Below are 21,480 nucleotides of genomic sequence, written 5' to 3' on the forward strand. Positions count from 1 at the left end.
ATATCCAACTGTTACAAGTGCCGAAGGAGTTGTTTCTCTTAAACCAGAAGCAAGTTGGACGGATGAAGATAGAAAAAAGGTGGAGCTCAACGCCAAAGCTATTAATCTGCTCAACTGTGCTATCAGCTTTGAGGAGTACCGACGGGTATCACGTTGCACAACAGCAAAGAAAATCTGGGATAAACTCCTAGTTACTCATGAAGGAACAACCATTGTGAAAAAGACCAGGATTGATATGTTAAACAGAGAGTACAAAATGTTTGCAATGAAGGAAGGAGAATCCATTGATGAGATGTTTGAGCGCTTCAACACCATCATTGTTGGCTTGGATGCTATGGGAATCAAGTATCCTGAATCTGTGCTAGTGAGAAGAGTGTTGAGATGTCTCACAAAAGAGTGGGAAACAAAAGCTTTAATTATTTCTGAGAGTAGTGGTCTTGACTCTATGACTTATGATGATTTGAGAGAAAATTTACTTGCTTTTGAAAACACCTACTTGAAAAAAGATTCAAAAAAAAGGAATAGCTTTTTCATCTATCACTAACCCTCTGGATGATGAATCCAGTGACAACTCATCTGAAAATGAATTTGTTTTGTTTGCAAAAAAATTCAGAAAAATGATGAAGCTCAAAGGCAAAGGCAGCAGCTCAAGGAAAATAAGGAAAGACCTTAGCAAAGTAACTTGTTACAACTGCAAAGAAATGAGGCATTTCAAATCTGATTGTCCCAAGTTAAAGAAGGAAGAGAAGCCAAAAAGAGGAAAAAAGAAGGGACCGATGGCTTCTTGGGAAGATTTGGAAAATGACTCGGATGATGATGATGAGGAATCCAAGACCAAGTCATAACCTTGTCTCATGGCAGATCACATAGATCAGGTAGTCTTCCATAACCCTAACACTGAAGATCTTCATCTTATGATAGACCATCTTTCTGAAAAAATAAGATGCTTCCTGCTGAAAAATCAAGAACTTGAACAACAAATCACCATTCTTAAAGCTGAAAACAGTTTTCTTAAAGAAAAAGTAAGGGAGGCCAAAACTGCTTGTGATCTTGTTGAAGAAAATAAGCAGTTAAAAGCCCAAATTAAGAGCTGTGAAAGTAATCATTCTGTTCTTGCATATGTAGATTATTTTAAACAAAATGAAGAGTTGCTTAAAGAGGTTAAAAGGCTTAAGGAAGACTTAGCCAAGTTCACCCAAAGTTCTGAAAATCTGAATCAAATCTTGGCTAGTCAAAAACCTCTTTATGATAAGGCTGGGTTGGAGTTTTATAAATCTGCTGAAAAATCTCATTTTGAAAACCTTGCTTCATCCTCTAATGATACAAGATTTCAAGATCCCACCTACTTTAACAAAACAGCAACTCCAAGATTTTGTAGACTATGCAATCGAAATGGACACGTTCCGATTCAATATTTTTTTGGTGAAAGAATGATTGGTGATAAAGTTTGTAAAGTTGTCTTTGATTATAATGGCTTAGGACATAAGAGATGGTTTAACGTGAAAGGATCCAAGAAAATTTGGATACCTAAGGTCACTTGAGCTTGTTTTGTAGGTGTGCCTAGCATCCAAACGGAAGGAAAATATGTGGTATATGGATAGCGGATGCTCTAGGCATATGACCGGAAAGACAACCTTCTTCATAAAGCTTGATGAATATGATGGAGGACTTGTCACTTTTGGTGATGATGCAAAAGGAAAAATAGTGGCTGTTGGGAAAGTTGGTAAAAACTTTTCATCTTGTATAATTGATGTCCTTCTTGTAAATGGTTTGAAACATAATTTGCTTAGTGTTAGTCAACTGTGTGATTTAGGTTTTAAAGTTATTTTTAGGAAGTTTGTATGTTTGATTGTTTGTGAAAAAACTGGAGATATTTTATTTGAAGCTAAAAGATACAATAATGTGTATGGATTGACTCTTGAGGACCTAAAAGAACAAAATGTGACATGTTTTACATCTCTTGAATCTGAAAAATGGCTATGTCATAGAAAGTTGGGTCATGCAAGCATGTACCAAATTTCTAAGCTAGTTAAGAAAAATCTGGTTAGAGGAATTCCAAATATCAAATTTGATAAGGATCTTACTTGTGATGCTTGCCAATTGGGCAAACAAGTAAAATTCTCTTTTAAACCTAAAGATGGAATCTCAACCAAAAGGCCATTGGAGATGTTACATATTGATCTTTTTGGACCAACAAGAACTCAAAGCTTAGGAGGTAAACACTATGGTCTTGTGGTGGTAGATGATTACTCTTGATTTGGTTGGGTACTTTTTCTTGCTCATAAAAATGATGCTTTCCATGCCTTCTCCACTCTTTGCAAGAAAATTCAAAACGAAAAGGATTTAAAAATTGCCCATTTAAGAAGTGATCACGGAATAGAATTTAAAAACCAAGATTTTGAAAAATTCTGTGATGACTTAGGAATTTCTCATAACTTTTCATGCCGTAGAACACCTCAACAAAATAGGGTGGTTGAGAGAAGGAATAGAAGCCTTCAAGAGATGACTAGGGCTATGCTTTGTGAGAATGAGATTCCTAAATTTTTATGGGCTGAAGCTGTAAATACAGCTTGTTACATTTTGAATAGGACAGTCATTAGAAAAGGGTTGAAGAAAACCCCTTATGAGCTATGGAAAGGAACCCCTCCAAATCTGAAGTACTTTCATGTTTTTGGATGCAAATGCTTTGTACTTAACAATAAAGAAAACCTTGGAAAGTTTGATCCAAAATCCTATGAAGGAATGTTTGTTGGATATTCCACCACAAGCAAGGCCTATAGAATTTATCTCAAAGAGCATAGAACCATAGAGGAATCCATACATGTTACTTTTTGTGATTCTAATTTAATTTCCAGTATTGTGATACATAATGATTCAGATGGTGAAGAGGCTGGAACAAGTAAAGAAAATCCCAAATCTGCTCAAAATGAAGAATCTGCCAGTCCAGTTTTGTCTCGTCAGATTGGAGGAGATATTTCCATTTTATCTCCTGAACAGACACGAGAAACTGAGACAGTGAGACCACCAGAAGCTCATCAAAGCTCAGCGCCACTTAGAAAGCCCAGAGTATGGAAGTCTATGAGGGGTTATCCTCATGACTTCATAATTGGTGATTCCTCTCAAGGAGTAACAACAAGATCCTCCACCAAAAGGCAATTTGAACCAAGCAATTTTGCCTTCTTGTCACAAATGAAGCCCAACAATGTCAAACAAGCTCTTGAAGATCCATCTTGGGTCAAAGCAATGCAAGAAGAGCTTGCTCAATTCGACAAGAATGAGGGTTTTGTGATGCAGATTATGCGGGAGATAGAGTGGATAGACGGAGCACATCCGGCATGTGTTGCTTCCTTGGAAGCTCACTCAACATGTGGTCAAGCAAGAAGCAAGCCACAGTGGCTTTATCCACGGCTGAAGCAGAATACATTTCAGCATCTGCATATTGCTCTTAATTAATTTGGTTAAAAACACAATTAGAAAATTACAAATTAAAGATCAATAGTATACCCTTATTTTGTGATAATATGAGTGCTATAAACATTTCAAAAAATCATGTTCTGCACTCGAGAACTAAGCACATTGAAATAAAATATCATTTTATTAGAGAGCATGTGCAAAAGGGTACTATTGATATTTAATTTGTAAAATCTGAAGACCGAATTGCTGATATTTTTACAAAACCCCTCTGTGAAGACAGATTCTGCACCTTGAGAAAAAGTTTGGGAATGTTTGATTTAAGTTCTATTGATAAACTGTGAATATTTGATTCTGTTCAGTTTTGTCTCGTAGGTTTGGACGAGATAAAAATGAGGGCATGATGGAAGAGCTATGATCAAGGGGGAGGCAACGCAGAATTTAATTCTCATGGGCCCCACCAAATATCTTTGACCCCACCATGATAGTTTTGTTAGTTCCTCAATTTTTTTTGAAAATTAAAATCACAAAATCTCTTGGTTGTCTTATCAAATCTTGTTAGAAAAAGCATGTTGTCAAATCAAATCTTTCTTTCCAACTAATCCCTTGATTCAAGGAAACTCCAGTTCAGTTTTTTTGAAACTTCCCTGGTTAATAATCGCGCCCTTAATGGTTAATAACTCCCTCCACTATCTCTCTCCAATCAGCATTTAATGTCCCTCTAACCTTCCTCCACTCACCTCACCATTTGGCCACCTCTCTCTCTCCAACTTCCATCACCATTCATCTTCCTCATAATGAAAAAGAAAACAGCACCAAGGAAGAGTGAAAGAATTAGTCTCTCTCAAAAGCCTTCCACTCCCCAAACACATACACACATACACATTCACTCCACTTCTTCATCTTCCCCTTCACCTCTCACCAAGAAAACTGAATCCATGAGGCGCAAGGTTATAGCCCAGAAATCCTCTGAAAGGAGAAAAAGTGACAAGAACAAGGAACCAAGCATGGAGGAAGAGGAAGAGAAATCTCATACATCACCTCCTCCATCACCACCGAAGAAGTCCACCCCTCATGCATCTGGGAAGAGCTCTCAGAAAACCAAAGGTTTCGTGCTTCATGAGACCCGGAAACCCGCAAACCTTGGTTCAATGGATTTCAAGAACAAATTTCATAAGCCACATTCTCATTTTGATCCTTCAAGGTTTTCTACATGTGCATTCTATGAATTTCACAAAGAGGTTTTGGAAAAGCGGTATCTGTGTCCCTCATACTTGGTGAATCTTGATTCTCTGGCTTCCAAAGGGATTGATTTATATCCTCTGTTTGACAATCTCAAATGGTCTCCATTACTCCTCATTCACAAAATGGTTTACCCAGGGTTGGTAAGACAGTTTTATGCGAATCTGAGATTGATTGATGGTAGTCTTCACTCCTACGTGAAGCGTGTGCATATCACTCTGAATGCTGAGACCATTGGCTCTGCCCTTGGTTACACTGATGAAGGGCTGAGGGTTTATATGTCTGACAAATGGGATGCGCACGTTGGGGTCGCATACAAGCAAGTTCTTCATCAAATTTGTGAGAATCTGTCTGGACTAGACGGCACTATTCCGACTCACAAGGCTCTTGGACCAACCAACTCCCTGCTGCACCACATCATAACTCACATTCTCACCCCACAAAGTGGCTCTCATAACAGGGTAACCGTATCTGATTGTCTCATAATATTTGCTCTCGTTACTTCATCTTCTATTTCATTTAGTTATCTCATGATTAGACATATGTGGGAGTCTGTAAAGAGTACAAAAAAGACTAATTTACCTTATGGAAGTTTCTCACGTGCATCTTTGAGTACTTTAAGGTAGATTTAACAAATGAGGATGTAGAGAACAAAGTCTCTATGATCAAAGGAGGTGGGGCTGTTAAAAAGGAAAAGAAATCTATGGCTTCTAATGATGACTTTGAGAGCCGGCCAGAATCCTCAAAGGCAACCGATTCCCTAAGAGACATTCTCATAGAATTCTCAAACATGTCTGATCTCATGGTTCAGTTTCACAAGTCTGCTCGCAAACTTACATATGAAAATGAGTCGGCCTGGAAGAAATGCCAAGAAAGGGTCGGTCTAATGCTGGAAAGCCTTGATGATGAAGTTGGTAGTGAAGCAGGGGCTGAGGGATCTGACTTTAATCTTTCTGATGATTAAAGTTATGTTTACTGTTTGATATTGGCACACTTAGGCTCAATTTGGAGCTTTGTTTTGTTTCTGTTGGAACAATAACTCTGTGATATTTTGTAGACACTTTTGGGTTATATTTTGCATATTATGCTTCTATGTTAAATCTTTTTGCAGGTGCCCCTTTGATGACAAAAGGGGGAGAAAGCAAAAAAAAATTGAAATGAAAAACAGGGGATGAACAGGAGAACAGGGGATGAAATTTATTTTCAGTTGAAAATTCATGATGAACAGGAGAACAGGGGATGAAATTTTCGGTTGAAAATTCATGATCACCCTTGTTAAAAGGATACATGTTGCATGTTGATAATATTTGATCTGTTTTACTGTGATTAGTGCTGCTGGAAATGCATTTGGTTTATGATGTTTGGCAATGCATTTGTTTTGATTATATGAATGCCTAGTTGTTGAGTTATCTTGATACATGCCTTTTTGAAATAAGAATATTCTGATTCATCTTGATAAATATGATGGCTTGATAACTTATTTTTGGCAGTTCCTTTAAACTGTGTTATATATAATAGCTGCCATGTTTAATGTGATCAAGTGTGTTTCAAAAAATATTTCCCTTACCACAATAATATTGTTTTGATATCCTGACTGGAAAATATTTGAACATCATTTTTCTTTGTACTCAATTGATGTGTGTAATATTTGAGCAGAAAATCAATTTATGATAACAAATAAGTTTTGATTATCAATTCAAATCTGCTCATAAATCAAGCATTTAGCATCATGTAATGAATATGCTAAATAACATTGTTACTTGAAGCTTGATTAAAACTGTTACAGGTTAGTGCTTTCCTTGATTAGAATGGCATACATTAAGGGAGAGCCTTGTAACAATTTGAAAGGGGGAGAAAAACAAATCTTCAAAGGGAGTACTCTATACTCTAATTTTTAAATTTCTTTCTATTTCAATTTTAATAATGTTTGTCATCAAGGGGGAGATTGATGAGTTTGAAAAACTCCAATTTAATTTTGATGATGAGCAAACATTATTGAAATATTTAATTACAAAATTATTAATTTAATTTTCATTTAACATATGTTAATTAATAATTTTGTGATGCAGATTTTAATTGGGCCGAAAATAAAATTCTGGTGCAAGCCCAATTATACTCAGCCTTGATTTAATGCAAGAATACATGATGAGTATGGCTGAATTGATTTTGGGCCGAAACAAAAGAAAATTGACAAGCTCAAGTGTTTTACTATTAGCTCAGCTTTGAATGTCCAAATTAATTTGTGGCTGAAGCTAGTTGTTATAATGGGCCAAATTAATTTTATTATTGTCACAAGCCCAAGATCTATGCTAAGTGATCCAATGCTTAATCCAAAGTCCATCAGGAAAGCAAATGTTATCATTTGCCTTATGCTCTCCAACGGATTCCATTTTTTTTCACTTTGGGATGGATTTCAAATTTTAATTTGCAAGCATTGGAAACATAAGTGAGAGAGTATGAGTGACATGATTGATTTGATTAATGCAGCACGCCACTCAAGCTAGGGAAGAAAAAGCAATCACATTAATTTGTTTCATTTTAACTAATTGCTTTTACTTTAACTCTACACTCTTTCTCATCTTTCCTTCTTCTCTTTCGGTCATTATCCAGGAAGCCATGGAAGCTACACCTACTCACCGAAAAGAAGATGGAGCACGTCTCAAGACCATCACAATGATGGCAAGAAAACATAAAAAATATAGTGGCTGAGATTCTTATCACTTGTAATATGATTTTGTGATGAGATCTTAGCTTCTCCATACCAAAAATGGAGCAAGGAGATTCGGCCAATAGGAAAGAAGATCTTGGAGGAGATGGCTTGTCACTGCTTTTGGGTTTACTCATCACAGAAAGTAGCTAGGGTGGCTGCGTGAGGAAGGAAGCAAAAGTGGAGTAGAAGAAGTCATCATCATCATGAAGCATCAAGGGCCAAAAATCCATCTTCGAGAGCAAGCCAAGGATGGAGAGCTCGGATTGATGAAGAGTGATGACCAAGGAAGGACTAGAGGTAATTGCATGTTGGTTATTGTATAGATTATCTCTTCTCTCTCTCTGGCCGAACTGGTTTGTGCTTGAAGGAAGAAGAAGTTGGCTTAGATTTTGGCTTCAAGTGTGGAGGCTTCCCCCTTCTATAAAAAGAGAGAACAGTCACAGTTTGAAGTAAGGAGAAAGTTTGAGAGTGCAAGGCACAGAATTCTCAGAGCTACCTGAGCTAACAGTTTTCTCTTCTCCTTCAATGTATTTTGTTTTGTATTTTTCTGTTTAATTTTGTCATGTCTTGAGTCTCATGGAAAAAGGCAAACAGTGAGATTTGTATGAAAAAGCCATAGAGCGGAAAAAGGCAGAGAGTGCAAAATTAAAAGAAAAAGCCATAGATATCCTTAGAGTTCATTTGTTCATCTATGTTGTGTTTCATGATTCTGTGGGAATCCCCTTGTAAGCTGGGTTAGCACTTTACAGATTGTAATCAGGAAGATTATAGTGAAATTCCATCATGTTTGTGATGGAGACTGGATGTAGGCTGCACTGCACTTAGCAGCTGAATCAGGATATATCTGGGTGTAATTTTCTCTCCTCTCTACTCCATTTCTGTTTCTACTGCACAGGAGCAAAAATAGAAAATATCTCGTGCCAAGTGACGAGACAAAAAAAAAGTCTCGTGGTTGGGGACGAGATAAAAGAAAAAGTCTCGTGACTAGTTACGAGATAAAAAGGATAAAAAGTTTCCAAACTTGGTTTTGAAGGTCAACAAGTATTTTTAAGCTAAAAAAGAGGGAGCTAAGATTCAACCCATTTCTTTTAGCCACTGATAACCATCCGCCATTTTTCATTGAAACTTAATGACCAAGTTGTGCACCATACAAAATTGCAAATAAGGAAATAGGAGACTATGTGAATGAAATATTTTGAAATTAGAATTCGAAGAAGACTGAAAAGATATGTGGAGTAATTGGTGGGTCTAAGTAGATTATCTGGAAATATACAAATAATAAAATAAAAACAATTTTTGGAGGATCATACAATATTGAAATTTAAGAAGTTAGAAACATTATATTGAAGTCAGAAACAATTGTTGAGGTGTGCATTTAACTATGAGCCTTTACAATGATACAACTACGGGTGGCAATATGTATTTTACCTGCGGATACTCAACCTGATTCCACCCGATCGGGTAGGGTTGCCAACTTAATCTGCAGCGAGTAAAGTAGGATGCGGGTAGGGTTTTTGTGCGGGTCGGATAAGGTGCGGGTTGAATCTCAATTCTACCCGACCAACCCGCACTCTATATATGTTTATATTATATACTTATATAAAAATATATATTAAGTGTATGTTAAATCAAATACCTCTCACTAAATGCAAAAGATACTTAACCATTAAAAGAAAATCATTAATTGATAATTTAATATTTTTTTTTATATAAAAATCAGTTCTATTTTAAATTATCATCAAATTATATAATAATGTTGTATATTTTTTGTAACCCGCGGGTAGAGTCGAGTACCCGCGGGTCAAAAGCGGATAGGGTTAGGGTTAGGATATTCTCAACCCGCAAATAGAATAGGTTTGAGTTTATATAAAAATCTCAATCCACAGGTAGAATTAGGGTTGGATCCAAACCCTACCATACCCTACCTATTACCATCCCTAGATACAACAAATGCTCAAAACTAATAAATTATAATTAGTTGGCCACAAATTAAATTATCAGCACATGCAAGTATGCAACTTCTAAGTTCTACCAAACTCATTAAAAGAGAGTGATGACTATATGTGCACGAAATATAGGTACCAGCTTGCGTTGCCCATTAAATATGTCACGTCTGCCTCACCTCCTAAACCGGATCAACATTCTCTAAAATATAAAATAAAAAAATTGATAAATAATAAAATAAAAATTAATCATTTTTAAATTAAAATAATAAAACTTATATATTTTAAAAATTATAAATCAATCGTGATTAACTTTTTATTTTATTAAATTTTTTATTTTAAAAAAATTTAAATGAGTAAATTTCTATATCAGTTCATAAGATTTATAGAATTATTCAATTTAATTTTTAAGATTTTAATTTTAGTATAATGATTTTCTAAATTGAGTTTCAGGTACCATAATAATTTCTAAGCATTTTTTCAAAAAAATATGATGGAAAGAGAAAGGAAAAGAGTGCGTTAGAGAGAGAGAAAAAGGATAAAAAGGTGGCGGAGGGACCATCATGATACATGACAATTATCAATAAAAAACGTTCAAGGACTAGTATGGTATATGAAATTCAATTTGAGAGATTATTATAATAAAATTAAAATCTCAAAAATTAAATTAAGTAATCTCATAAATCTCAAACACTATTATAAAAATTTACTCGAATCTAAATTCTCTTAAAATCATATGAATATATAAAAAATAGATAAAATACATACATTACAAGTATGCGCATGCTCGGAACGAAAATATTTGGTAACTAAAGAAAATCAGTTAAAAACAGTTATAATTTATCTTATTTAGTATTCATTAATTATTACGATAATTAATAAATATTAAATAAAACAAATTTTGGCTGTTTTTTTTTTTTTGTCTCCTTAGTATTATCCTACTTGAAAATTCAGTTTCTTCATCTTGATGTAATATGGAGTAGTGTTACAATAATGCAAGGAATTTTGTTCTACAAGGCAAATATTTTTTATTATTGCACAATCAAATTACTTGGAGAGATTTTCGTTTTCCAGATGGATATATTGGAGAGATATTTATATCAGCATATTTAAAAGTACTTACAATTTATGAACCCCGACAACTTCAATATGAATAGACCTTTTCATAGACAAAGTTTCTCTTGGTAAGGAATTAATCTGAGAGAAAATACCTTATTAGGAGACTTATTTATTACTATTTAATATTGTATTGAATTTAGAAATTAAAGACTCGGTTTGATTTACCTTCTCAAATTTTTTTATTTTTAGTATTTTTAATTTTTTGTTTTCACAAAATTAAAAAATAATAATAAAAAAATAAAAATACAAATCCAATACATTCTTAATTTGTCAACGCATTAAGAGTAAAAATTTTGGGAATAGTAATTGGTAAATATAGTAAGAGATTAGTTAAAAGTTAGAAGATCTAATAAAATTATTATTAATAAAATTTTTTATTTTTTATTTTAATAAATACATAATAAATATACTAAAAACTAACATTTATATTTTTTATATAAAATAAAAAGTTTTATTTTTATTTTTATTTTTAATACATATAAATTTTTTTCTAATAGGTATACAGAAAATCCAAAAGAATCCGGAACCAAATGTACAAGGAATGCTTAGCACAAACCCATGTATTAATGTATGATGTCTACTATAAGGTGTCCCTGTCCACATGCACCTACCACCATTATTACTCCCTTCACTTCCTTAACCAATTCATTTCAATCTCTTTCTCATTTTCATTCTCATTCTCTAACTTCAATGGAAGGCATCACAGTGAGCGTCTACAAGAGCTTCAAGGATTTCCAAAAGAGGAGACGCTACCGCAAGCTCCATGGGTCGGGTCGCAGATCAAAGTCTGAGCAACTCGGGTCACGGCGTGGGACCCGATTCTGGGGATGGCGGGTCAAGGTTGCGCCCAAGATCCGAATCCGAAGAGTCCCTTCGCCAAAGAAGATGTTGCTGTGGCTGAGGGATGCTTATGTCAGGATGATGCTCGGCTTCGCCAACTCCCGTGTCATGACCATGAATGCCTCCGCTACGGGCTTCGGTGGGCCGTACTCTGTAGCTATTGGTGGGCTTGGGCCGGCCCAGCCCAAAGAGTACGACGAGAAGGTGATAGTTCAGATCTACAAGTCACTAGTCGCTGCTGGAAACTCCGCCAGTGTATGCAATCTTGGCGTCTAGAAGTGACTGGTATTTACCTCGTGTAAAGTTGATAGTTCAATATTTTTAGATGATAATTTAGTCAAATTAAATTATCAGTTAAATTATCAGCTTCAAATGAAATTAATTGCACTCAAATTTCTACCAAAATTACTCAAAAAGAGTAAATTATTATTTCAGAATCAAAACGGGAGTCCTCACTGTTCTGATTCTGATTATGAAATAGGTTTAGTAATTTGTTATTTATCCGATGTTGTGATAATTCCATAAAATTAACAATTGAATATTACTCATCTCTGTAGTCTTTTATGAGTATTGAATTAGTGTATATTTTTTATGATTAGGATTATCAGAACTCACATTTATATGATGAAAAATGACCATTTATTCCTCGAAAAATCATGTTCTCTATGAAATAATGCTAAAATCGTGTTTGAGTTAGAATATTTTCTGTTTGTTTCACCAAAAAGAACAGCCACTGGGTGGGAATAGAAGTGACACGAGCGCAAGGGTGGTTCTTGGCATTTAAGAGGTTTATTTATTATTATTATTATTATTATTATTATTCAAAATCTAATAAAACAAAAGTTTTGGATAATATGAGGGTCTAGCTGATTATGAAAGTTCCGGTTTTTAATTTGAGATAGGGATTGGTTGAGACTTTTGTTTTAATTACATATGTTAATCACTTATCATTCCGATTCAAAAAATTTCTTCATAAATCTTGCCAAATGAAGTACAAATTGTAAAAGCAATGAACCAATTTAGTTGATTGAGTGGTCAGTTTATTATTCCATTTAAACAAGTATAAGAGATTCAAATCTTGTCTTATATATACAGCAACTCATTAGTCAACACCAGACTCTTTTAAAGAATTAGTCCTTGGTAGAGATATATCTCGGTTCCAGTAAGACTCTAGAACATATATATAATGCATAAGTAGATCGATCCTAGTGATTTAACCGCTATTGTGCTACTAAAATTTAAATCTAAACATGAGTTAACAAAGTTAAAGAATATACTCTTACCTTAAAGTTAAAGAATAATGCGAACATAGAAAGAATAACAAGATAGGAAATAATTAACCATTTGTAGGATGACGTAAGGTGTTTAGGTTTTGATAGGACAAGGCGTAGCTTCTTGAAGACGGATCATGAAAATGCATGACACAATCTTGGACAGTGTGGTCATGCAAATAAAGTTATTGGGCCTTCCATGCTAAATTGGACACACCAGCCATGACTAAACACTTGTATGTAAGTAATTACATGATGAAAACAAACTTTAGTTGGCGTAACAATCAGATCTCTCGTTCACTTATTTTACTTAAGTAAGTGTTAAGAATTTTTTTCGCTTTCATGTATGTAAATTCCAATCCACGATTGATTAATTTTTGAACCTGGCTGAACCTGGCAAGCATAACTCACCAAAAAGATGGACCAATTTAGAATTTTGAGGCTGCTATATTCCAAAAACTCGTCTAACCCGGACCGTACTCATCTAACCCGAACCGTCTGACCCGCCTTGTCACCAAATAGTTGTCCATCTTTGTAGTTCAACTTGGTCCAAAGTAATAATTCAGTTAAGTTAATTATTAACTGAATAACAGAGAATAAGTAGGGAAGAAATAAATAGAAGAATTGGATAATTAATAAAAAGTAATTTTGTACACACATTATTTAGAGCTTGTTTGGATGAGATTCTAAAAAAAGATTTTTTTTCTGAAGAAAATATTTTTTTTCGAATTATCTTTTTTTAAAAGATCTTATGAAAAAACAAAATAATTTTATGTTTAGATATCTCATGCAAAAAAATCTTTTTATCTATCAATTATATTTGAGTATAACAATATAAAAGTACTTTTTTGTTTATTTATTACATAAAAATATTTTTTTTAAAAAAAAAATTTTAAAAAAATATATAAATTACAGTTTCTCAAAAAATATATATATTTTTTTTTCTAGTTCTTTTACTTTTACTACTAGAAATTTACTAAATACGCTGAAAAATAAAAATCTTACGCCCAAACAAGCACTTAATCAAATATGTTATTAAGATTTTCTTAATTCATATACATAGTTATAATTATAATTGAACAGTTTACTTTTAGGATTTTAGCTATGTTAAGTAGGTCAACTCGTTACAGCCACTCATGAGACAAGTTTTATGCAAAAAATTTAAAATATAAAATTTAAAATTTAAAATAAAAAATTATAAAAAATTAATTAACTGAAAAATAATTAATTTTTTAATTAAACTCGTTTATTACTCTCCACATTTAATATACTTTTATTTGGCATTTTCTATTTTCACCCTCCATAAAATAGTAAAATATTTTACAACTGATTCCAAACTTTAGATTTCTTAATTACTATGCAAATGACTTAGAACATGAAAACCAAAGGTAGTAACAAGAAATTACCGATTTGAGATTTACTTTCAACGTGATTAAACATGTAGGTATCATTAAACATCTACAACCGACAGCACCCAAACAAATTGAAAGGGAAAAAAAAAACTAAAACCAACACAAGAAAACAGATGATGAAGTGGTAGGTGACTTGTATATGCCTGTGGTTATGAACAGTAAGAAGTAAGAACTAAGACCTAAATGGAACACATATCATTGATCTACAACTCTCTGTCTGCAGTAATTGGAGGACCCAAGTACTTGATTCCATCCATTCTTGAATTCTCTGGCATCTCAATTTCTTCTAACCATCCGTACCTATCACTTTCCTCTTTCACCTCAGCTCCCTTGCCATCTACATAATTAGCATAATTAATTAGCTTAATCACCCAAACTTCACCATAGTGTAATTCTAAATAAAATATTAGGTTGTGTTTAGAGATTGTCTCTTAATCTAAGAAATACATTGACAAAAAACAGAGACAAGGACATAGATTTTCTATTTATGGAATAAAAAAGAATTTAATTTTAATGCCATGCCATGTTAGATGATTAACTAACGAATTTGAAAATTAGTTATTAATTATTTTTATTGATGTGACAATATGCGTCTAAATGTCATGAAAATTAAATTCAGACAAAAATTTTAAGAACAAATATCTATCCAACCAAACCAAACCAAACCTTAAAAGGTGAGGCCTTTTCCTAAACAAAGAACAAAATCCATCCTGCTTGTGAAGACATGAATTACATGTCTAAGAAGTGACAATTCCTTATACAACACTTTTTTCATTTCATATTAACAAATTTATGAATCCAAATTGCATGCAAACATACATTAACCATCCATTCCAAAAGCTTAAGCTAATAAGATGAGGCACCATAAATAGTTATGTCTCTAACACTCCTACTCAAGCAAAAGACTCTTTTGAGGTTGCTTGATTTTTGCATAGATATTTTTTTTTATTTGCCTTATGCTAACTTTTTAGTTTTGACATTCACCAAAGATCGAACTCTAAATCTTTTCAGATAAAGTTTATACCATGTCATAAAACCATTCAGTCCAAATATAAGTTAAAAACAATTTATCAGTTTGAATCGGAGCGAGTAATTGTCTAAAATGATGGGATTGCTTACCGGAAAATGTAGTGAATAGATGATCTTTATAGTAGGAGCAATCCCTTCCGTCTTCTTTGGAATAAGGAGGACCAATTACATCAAGCACAGCACATGGTGTTATGGCTGTGAATTCATGGATATTACCTCCTGTCCTTGGATACAGAACCGAAGTGTCGCACGGCGCTGTGAAGACGTTATCAGCTTTTAATTTTGCCAGTCTCACTGCAAGACAAGGTTTAGAATATGGGTTAGATTTCAGAAACTAGTGTATATCTCAATTCCCAATCCCATTAACTCAAGACTAACAAATTTAATACATACATTGTGATTGTGGATGCGAAAGACGGCGAGTGATCTCAGGATCAACCCAATCATAAGACTTGATGTGCATTTTCCCCAATAGAAGCTTACTGAAAACTGTCATTTCCGGGTGATTGTGGAGAGGAATTACTCCCTTTGCTGGTAGGAAAAAGATGCAGAGCTGCAAGAACAAAAGAAAGTTAGTAAGTATCCTAACATTAGCATCATTTTGGATTGATGAATCCTCCCAAGACATACCGAGAAATTAGCACACTGGTATATTGTTGTGTAGGTGACCCTTGGGTTATCTTTGATGGGGTTTTCAGGATTGAAGAATGGCAAGTCTTTGCTTAGCCCAAGATCTTCTGGCTTCAAGGTATCTGTTTTGTTAACCACACACCATTTCAGAGAAAGTCATAAATCAATCAAGAATTAAGGACCTTGAATGACGGAAATAAATCCCCTCAATTTTTCTACTAATTGATGTTGTCAAATGTAATTTTAGCAAAAACAAGAAAGGTGCATTGTCCTCAAATGTTTATATTTTCATAAACAAAAACAATAAACAAACTTTGAAATGTCATTACATTATCTAGGTAGAGTTTAATTTTGATTCATATTTGTTCTTTTGGATGAGAATACATGCGGTAATTAAATAGTTAGGCATAAAATTGGAAAATAGTTAGGCATAAAATTCTGCAAAATATAAATAAATAAATAAATAAAAGACTTGGGCAGAAAAAAGAAATATATAGTGCAAAGGCTAAAACAATCAAATAGCCACTACACGTAAATGGAAATTAAATCCAATTAATTAGTCATAATCAACCTGTGAGTGTAATTATAAAAGAACATGAAAATCCAAAGAAATGAAATCATATATATCGTACCAAGAATGCAAGAGAGTTTGTGAACATCTTGTGGTGAAGGAACGGTTCCAGGACCCTTGAATGTTTCTCTGCATGAAAGGAAAAGATCCTCAAGTGCCTTTGGAACTTTAGGCACTGCCTTCTTTACTCTCCGATAAGGCTTCTTCTTCTTCGCGATCACCCTTTTTGCACAACCAATCCTTAAACCACCCTCCATGAATGAATGAATGAACGAACGAACTTCTATTTTTTCTTCAGTGTTTCAGCTGGATCAACATTTTCCTCTTGGAGATGGACTTCTAAGTTTGATGATTCTTCTTCTTCTTCAACAACTTTGGAGTGATTCAAAAATGGAAACTCTTCTGGTACTTTTGATATTACTATAAATTTGATTTGGAACTAAAGAATGAAATAGGTAATGGTTGACTGAAAGAGAAAGAAAGAGAATCTTTGATATTTTCTGCAAAAATGACCCAAACAACTTAAATAAAACGTGTATGAAAATTGCTACAGTACGATGAGGTTTCTGAAGATGTAAGAGAAGATTGGGAGAAATTGGAGGTGATGATATTTATATGTAGTGAGATAAGAATAATGGAATTAGTTTAGAGTGAGAGAAAGTGTAGAGAGAGAGAAATCTAAGATTGAAAACCATGGGCTATTTTCTTTTAGGAATGTAGTGCCAATGTGCCATGTTGACAAGTGACAACCGTTATTGCGAGTACGAAGAAATCAAAACAAAATCAAATAAAAAAATTAATATGATTTTAATTTTGATGTATTCTAGTAGTATAAGATAATTTTACATGTGTATTCAATAATATAATATCAGTAAAATTAAATATTTTAATAATTATACTAATGTGTAAAATGATTAATTATATGCTAATGAGTAATAGTTCAAATTGCATAATCTCTCTATATTCAATTAAGAGATTGTGGATTCGAGCCTCCTATTTTTAGTAAAAAAAAATTAATTATATTTTTATATTTAAATAGTTTTAATTTAAAATTTAATTTTTTTATTAATATAATAATATATAATTAATTATTTGTGTAATTTTTTTAAATTTTTAAAATTAATAGTTTATATAAATTAAATTAAAAAAATAAAAGAAAAAGCAGTATTTAGATCCACTTTGCGCCCCCATAGAATTGTTTGGAAACTGGCGGTTAGAGCGACCCCCTGTTTTGAGTTGAGACCTGGGACGACGACCCCATAGTTGAATTTACCAAAATACTCATCTTATAAAAAAAATTACACAAAATAATATAAATAGTAAATTAGGTGGCAACTTTTTTCTTTATCCACTGTTACTGGTTTCAAAAGGGAGGATGACAAAATCAAGGTGCTTTAATAGACTTAGAGCTTAGAGGAGAAGATTAGTGAATAAATAAATATATAGATAGGCTGATTTATTTGTAATCCACGTCCATAATAATAGCTTAGATCTAACAGCACACAAAATTATAATAATTATTATTGATTAGATCTGTAATCAAAGTAGTGTTGTGTGTGGAATGAAAGGGCGATGTACGTGGACGCAAAACAAGGGAAAAGATGAGATCACAGGTAGATTAAGGTAATTCACAACGTAGTTATCATTTTAGAGACCAGAGAAAGGCGTGGTGGGCTTGCTTCTATGTTCAGATTGACGCGTGTCCACTTGTCTTTTCGTTTCACCTTTGGCATGCAACAACGTAGTCCGGTTTTCTTCTCCTAGATATTTTTCTGTTTTAGCGATAAGTATACTTTTGGAATTTGTTTCAAGTGTTTAACTATGTCACGGTTTTTCTTTTTAAAGTTAAGAATGAAATTTTACTACGCTATGAGTACCATGAGTACGAAAAAATTATATCATTTAAGTTATAATTTGTTGACATTTAATTATATCACGTTAATAATATAAAATAATTACAAAAATAACTTAAAACCTACAAAAAAAAAAACTCAAAACCTACTAATTTTATTTCTTATTTCTAATAGCAGAATATTTTCTAAAAAGACACTACAACATCCTTTACTTTTCTTGGGGACATATTATCATCAGCTAATTTTATATAATTAATTTTTACCAATAAAATAATATAAGTATTGCATGAATAAACTTTTTACTGACAATATATGAAAATTGAATCCTTGTTTTAATTTTATTACTACTAATATATATAATTTTAATATATTATTAATATAAAATTATTTTATATATATTCAATCACATAATCACATTTTACATTGATTAAATAATTATTTAAAAGAACAATTGTGATTGTATTACATTGTCAATTAGTCAATACTAAAAATTAAAATATATATATTTAATATATATTTGTTTTTGAATTATGTTTTTAGGACAAATTATTAAACCAAGAGTTAGAAAAAGTTGTATATATTTGTTTTTGAATTATGTTTTTAAGACAAATTATGAAACCAAGAGTTAAAAAAAGTTGTGAGAGAACGTCCCATCACCTACAAAATTTTGGCAATGAGAATATTTATTTTTACCCTAATATTAAATATCGTGTCAAAATTTTAATTGAGTGAAAGATAATTTTCTTAGTTATTTTGAGTACTAATTAATTAATTAAGTAAACGAATAAAATAATAGTACTTTAAAATGTCCGATCTTAAACTTTCCGTCAACTTCTTTTATTGTTTTGAATATTGATATGCGCCTAAGACAATCTCTTAATCAGTTTGAATTTGTATTTTATTTTATTTATTGTGTTGAGTATTTCGGAACCAAAGAACGCGCTCTGCCAATGTTGCCATTTACTTAGGAAGTGATGGGATGCAAAGAATTTTTGGCTGGCTAAGGGTAGCAGAACTAATCAATTTTCCAGCTCCCTTGAATCTTGGCCATATCAACCTTAAATCCTTCAAAATCCATATGATTAAAATCTACAAACATGTCCACCTACACACTATCATTTTTCACATATTGGAGACAGACCAAAGATAAGCTTCTCTGTCTCGAGCTTGCCTCTCATTTGTTCTCTTGAACAATTCCTTCTCAAAACCTATAACGAGAAAAGCTTAAGTCAATCATTCAACACAAGCGAATAAAATTGTCTATAATCTCCGCATAATAATGAAAGGTAAAAGCCAGGTAACAAAAACGAAGGGCAAAATGAACCAACCATTACTACGATCAACTCCATCCCAATGTCGTCCCGGCCTTATCCCATAGCGATTTGGTGCAGCATCTAAACCTCTTTTCAACCAGCTGTGATCTGGAATATCTTGCGGAACAACAAAACCTGATTCTTTCATCTTCTCACCTTCTCCCAAATCCGGAAGAACAGGCTCTGGATATTTTTTCTTTACCAAATGTGCCATAGGATCACCCCATCTTAATCTTTCCTTGAGCATGTTGTCAAGTTCTGGATCGTCCCTGAAAGAAAACAAAACCATATTTAGTTATTTACAGCAACGAAGATGGGAGAAAACAGCAAAAGGATTCATCTTTTCAACAGCAATTTGGTGAAAACATTACATATCAAGGATAGCTTATGACCTGTTACAAACTAGGTAGTTATATAAGGGAACCCTATGTCTGTCACTGCCGGCGGCGAGGCACCCTCTGGTTGACGAGAAGAGTTCGGCGACGGCGGAGGCGGTGGCTGCTGTTGCCGCTGGCTGTGAGAGAGAGAGAGAGAGAGAGAGAGAGAGAGAGAGAGGGGGTAGTGGCGTAGTGGATTAAGGTTTTGTGGGTTAGGAGGGCTGCTACTTAAGTATTTATATAAGGGAAAAGGATAGGAAGGTAAGTGTCAAGCAGCAAGAATTGAACTCAAATAATAATAATGACCCAAACAAAAAAAAAAGAACTCAAATAATAATGATTAATTTTAAAATTTTTTTTAAACTTAAAATTTGATTAATTAAAATTATTGGCATTTTTGAATCAAAACTTATTCAAATTTATTTTCACTTAGCACTCACCATTCACCACACAAAACCACAAATCCTAATCCCTCTTTCCTTCATCCTGGCGCGCAATCGCCAGTTGTCCTTGCATCCTTATCTGTCACCTCATCTGCCGTTCGCGTAGGAAAGACAACCACCATCGCGCTTTTACTTCACCCTTCTCGTGTCCTATCGTGACTCCCCATCGGTCGCTCGACGCACCCTTACCACTCGTGACTCCCCATCGCTCACCACTTGCACCCCACGACTCTCCACCGTCGTGACGCAACCACCACCAGGTCTCCATTCGCAACGCGCGATCAACTACTCCGATCCACGGCGACTCCTCCATTCGTCGCAACACGTCACCGCGAGTCTTCCACTGTCCATGCAACGCCGTCCAAGACATCGTCGCCGGCCACCCTGTGGGCTGTGGCTCTTCTTCTCCTCCTCTTATTTGGTTTTGAATGATTTTTTAAACTATTTTTTATGTTTCTTTTTTTCTACATTTCGGATTATTCTTTTTATTAGTTTTCAATAATTTTTTTTCCTATGTTTTGTACGTTTTTTTTTTTGATTTGGATGATTCTTTATATTGTTTTGGACTTTTGGTTCTTTTTGTTTTTGAAATTTCGATTTTTTTTTTGAAAGAGGAATTAGCGTAATAAATGGAAAAAGATAAATTAGAGTAAGAAGAGACAATTAATAATCATAATTTTGTATCTTTTAAAAAATTTAAATAACCACTAATTAATAACAATTAATGTTATTAATAACAATTAATGTTATTAATTAGTATAGAATATAATTCAAAAATATTTGTTGGCTTATTATTGGCTAGACCTCTCTTGATTCTCTAGCCGCCGGATTGTTTATATAATCTATTTTTCTTTTTTTAATTATAATTATAAAAACCGTTAAAAAACTTACCGATTCTACTGGTTCATGGTTTATCGCCAGTTCAACTAATTTTTTATCGGTTTTTTGTCAGACAATTTTTTACATCAACCAAATCGGTTAGAAAATCAGTTTTCGATTAACCCAGTTGAACCAACAGAGTTTTCATAACACTAAGAAAAAGTCGTGAGAGAACGTCGCATTACCTACAAAATTTTTTGGTTCCATTTTGAAGGTTTATGAACAGGCTTCAAAGGGAGCGAGGATATTTATTTTTACCCTAATATTAAGAGTAATGCTAGGGAACCAAAAGGGTATTAGCCAAAAACCAGCTAAATACCTTTGGGTGAATCCAAAATCTCTACGAGTTAATATATATGGATGTTTTTTCTGCTAAGTATCAGAATGTTTCTTTTTCATACTAAATAGATGTTCTTTTATATATTTTTCGAATTTTT

General features: G+C 33.4%; 3 protein-coding genes across 3 annotated transcripts; 1 reads left to right on the forward strand and 2 right to left on the reverse strand.

Annotated features, from left to right (window-relative positions):
- The first annotated feature begins 11,014 nt into the window (after nt 1–11,014).
- LOC107621844 (uncharacterized) lies at nt 11,015–11,919 on the forward strand. The gene has a single exon (XM_088499383.1). The coding sequence runs from the start codon at nt 11,116–11,118 to the stop codon at nt 11,539–11,541; it is 426 nt and encodes a 141-aa protein (XP_088355509.1). The 5' UTR covers nt 11,015–11,115; the 3' UTR covers nt 11,542–11,919.
- Nucleotides 11,920–13,925: 2,006 nt separating this feature from the next.
- Nucleotides 13,926–16,888, reverse strand: LOC107623270 (plant cysteine oxidase 2). The gene is made up of 5 exons (XM_016325468.3): nt 16,240–16,888; nt 15,608–15,729; nt 15,371–15,530; nt 15,068–15,271; nt 13,926–14,285 (listed from the first exon to the last, which is right to left on the reverse strand). Exons 1-5 carry the CDS (start codon nt 16,433–16,435, stop codon nt 14,152–14,154), a joined length of 816 nt encoding a protein of 271 aa, XP_016180954.1. The 5' UTR covers nt 16,436–16,888; the 3' UTR covers nt 13,926–14,151.
- Nucleotides 16,889–18,953: 2,065 nt separating this feature from the next.
- On the reverse strand, nt 18,954–19,871 carry LOC107623271 (pre-mRNA-splicing factor cwf26-like). Its single transcript, XM_016325469.3, has 3 exons — nt 19,737–19,871; nt 19,360–19,613; nt 18,954–19,239 (listed from the first exon to the last, which is right to left on the reverse strand). Exons 2-3 carry the CDS (start codon nt 19,589–19,591, stop codon nt 19,154–19,156), a joined length of 318 nt encoding a protein of 105 aa, XP_016180955.1. The 5' UTR covers nt 19,592–19,613; nt 19,737–19,871; the 3' UTR covers nt 18,954–19,153.
- Nucleotides 19,872–21,480: the final 1,609 nt, after the last annotated feature.

Source organism: Arachis ipaensis, chromosome B10 (assembly GCF_059453495.1).
Source record: "Arachis ipaensis isolate K30076 ecotype BB chromosome B10, ASM5945349v1, whole genome shotgun sequence".
NCBI classification, from domain to species: domain Eukaryota; kingdom Viridiplantae; phylum Streptophyta; class Magnoliopsida; order Fabales; family Fabaceae; genus Arachis; species Arachis ipaensis.

Excerpts from the sequence above, each read along its gene's own strand:
- LOC107623270 (XM_016325468.3), bottom strand. The coding sequence starts at position 16,435 with ATGGAGGGTGGTTTAAGGATTGGTTGTGCAAAAAGGGTGATCGCGAAG. Across the intron at positions 15,531-15,607 it reads ACCAGTGTGCTAATTTCTCG|CTCTGCATCTTTTTCCTACC; the intron begins GTATGTCTTGGG and ends TTGTTCTTGCAG. Across the intron at positions 14,286-15,067 it reads TCTATTCACTACATTTTCCG|ATGGCAAGGGAGCTGAGGTG; the intron begins GTAAGCAATCCC and ends CTAATTATGTAG.
- LOC107621844 (XM_088499383.1), top strand. The coding sequence starts at position 11,116 with ATGGAAGGCATCACAGTGAGCGTCTACAAGAGCTTCAAGGATTTCCAA.
- LOC107623271 (XM_016325469.3), bottom strand. The coding sequence starts at position 19,591 with ATGCTCAAGGAAAGATTAAGATGGGGTGATCCTATGGCACATTTGGTA. Across the intron at positions 19,240-19,359 it reads TGGAGTTGATCGTAGTAATG|GTTTTGAGAAGGAATTGTTC; the intron begins GTTGGTTCATTT and ends TTCTCGTTATAG.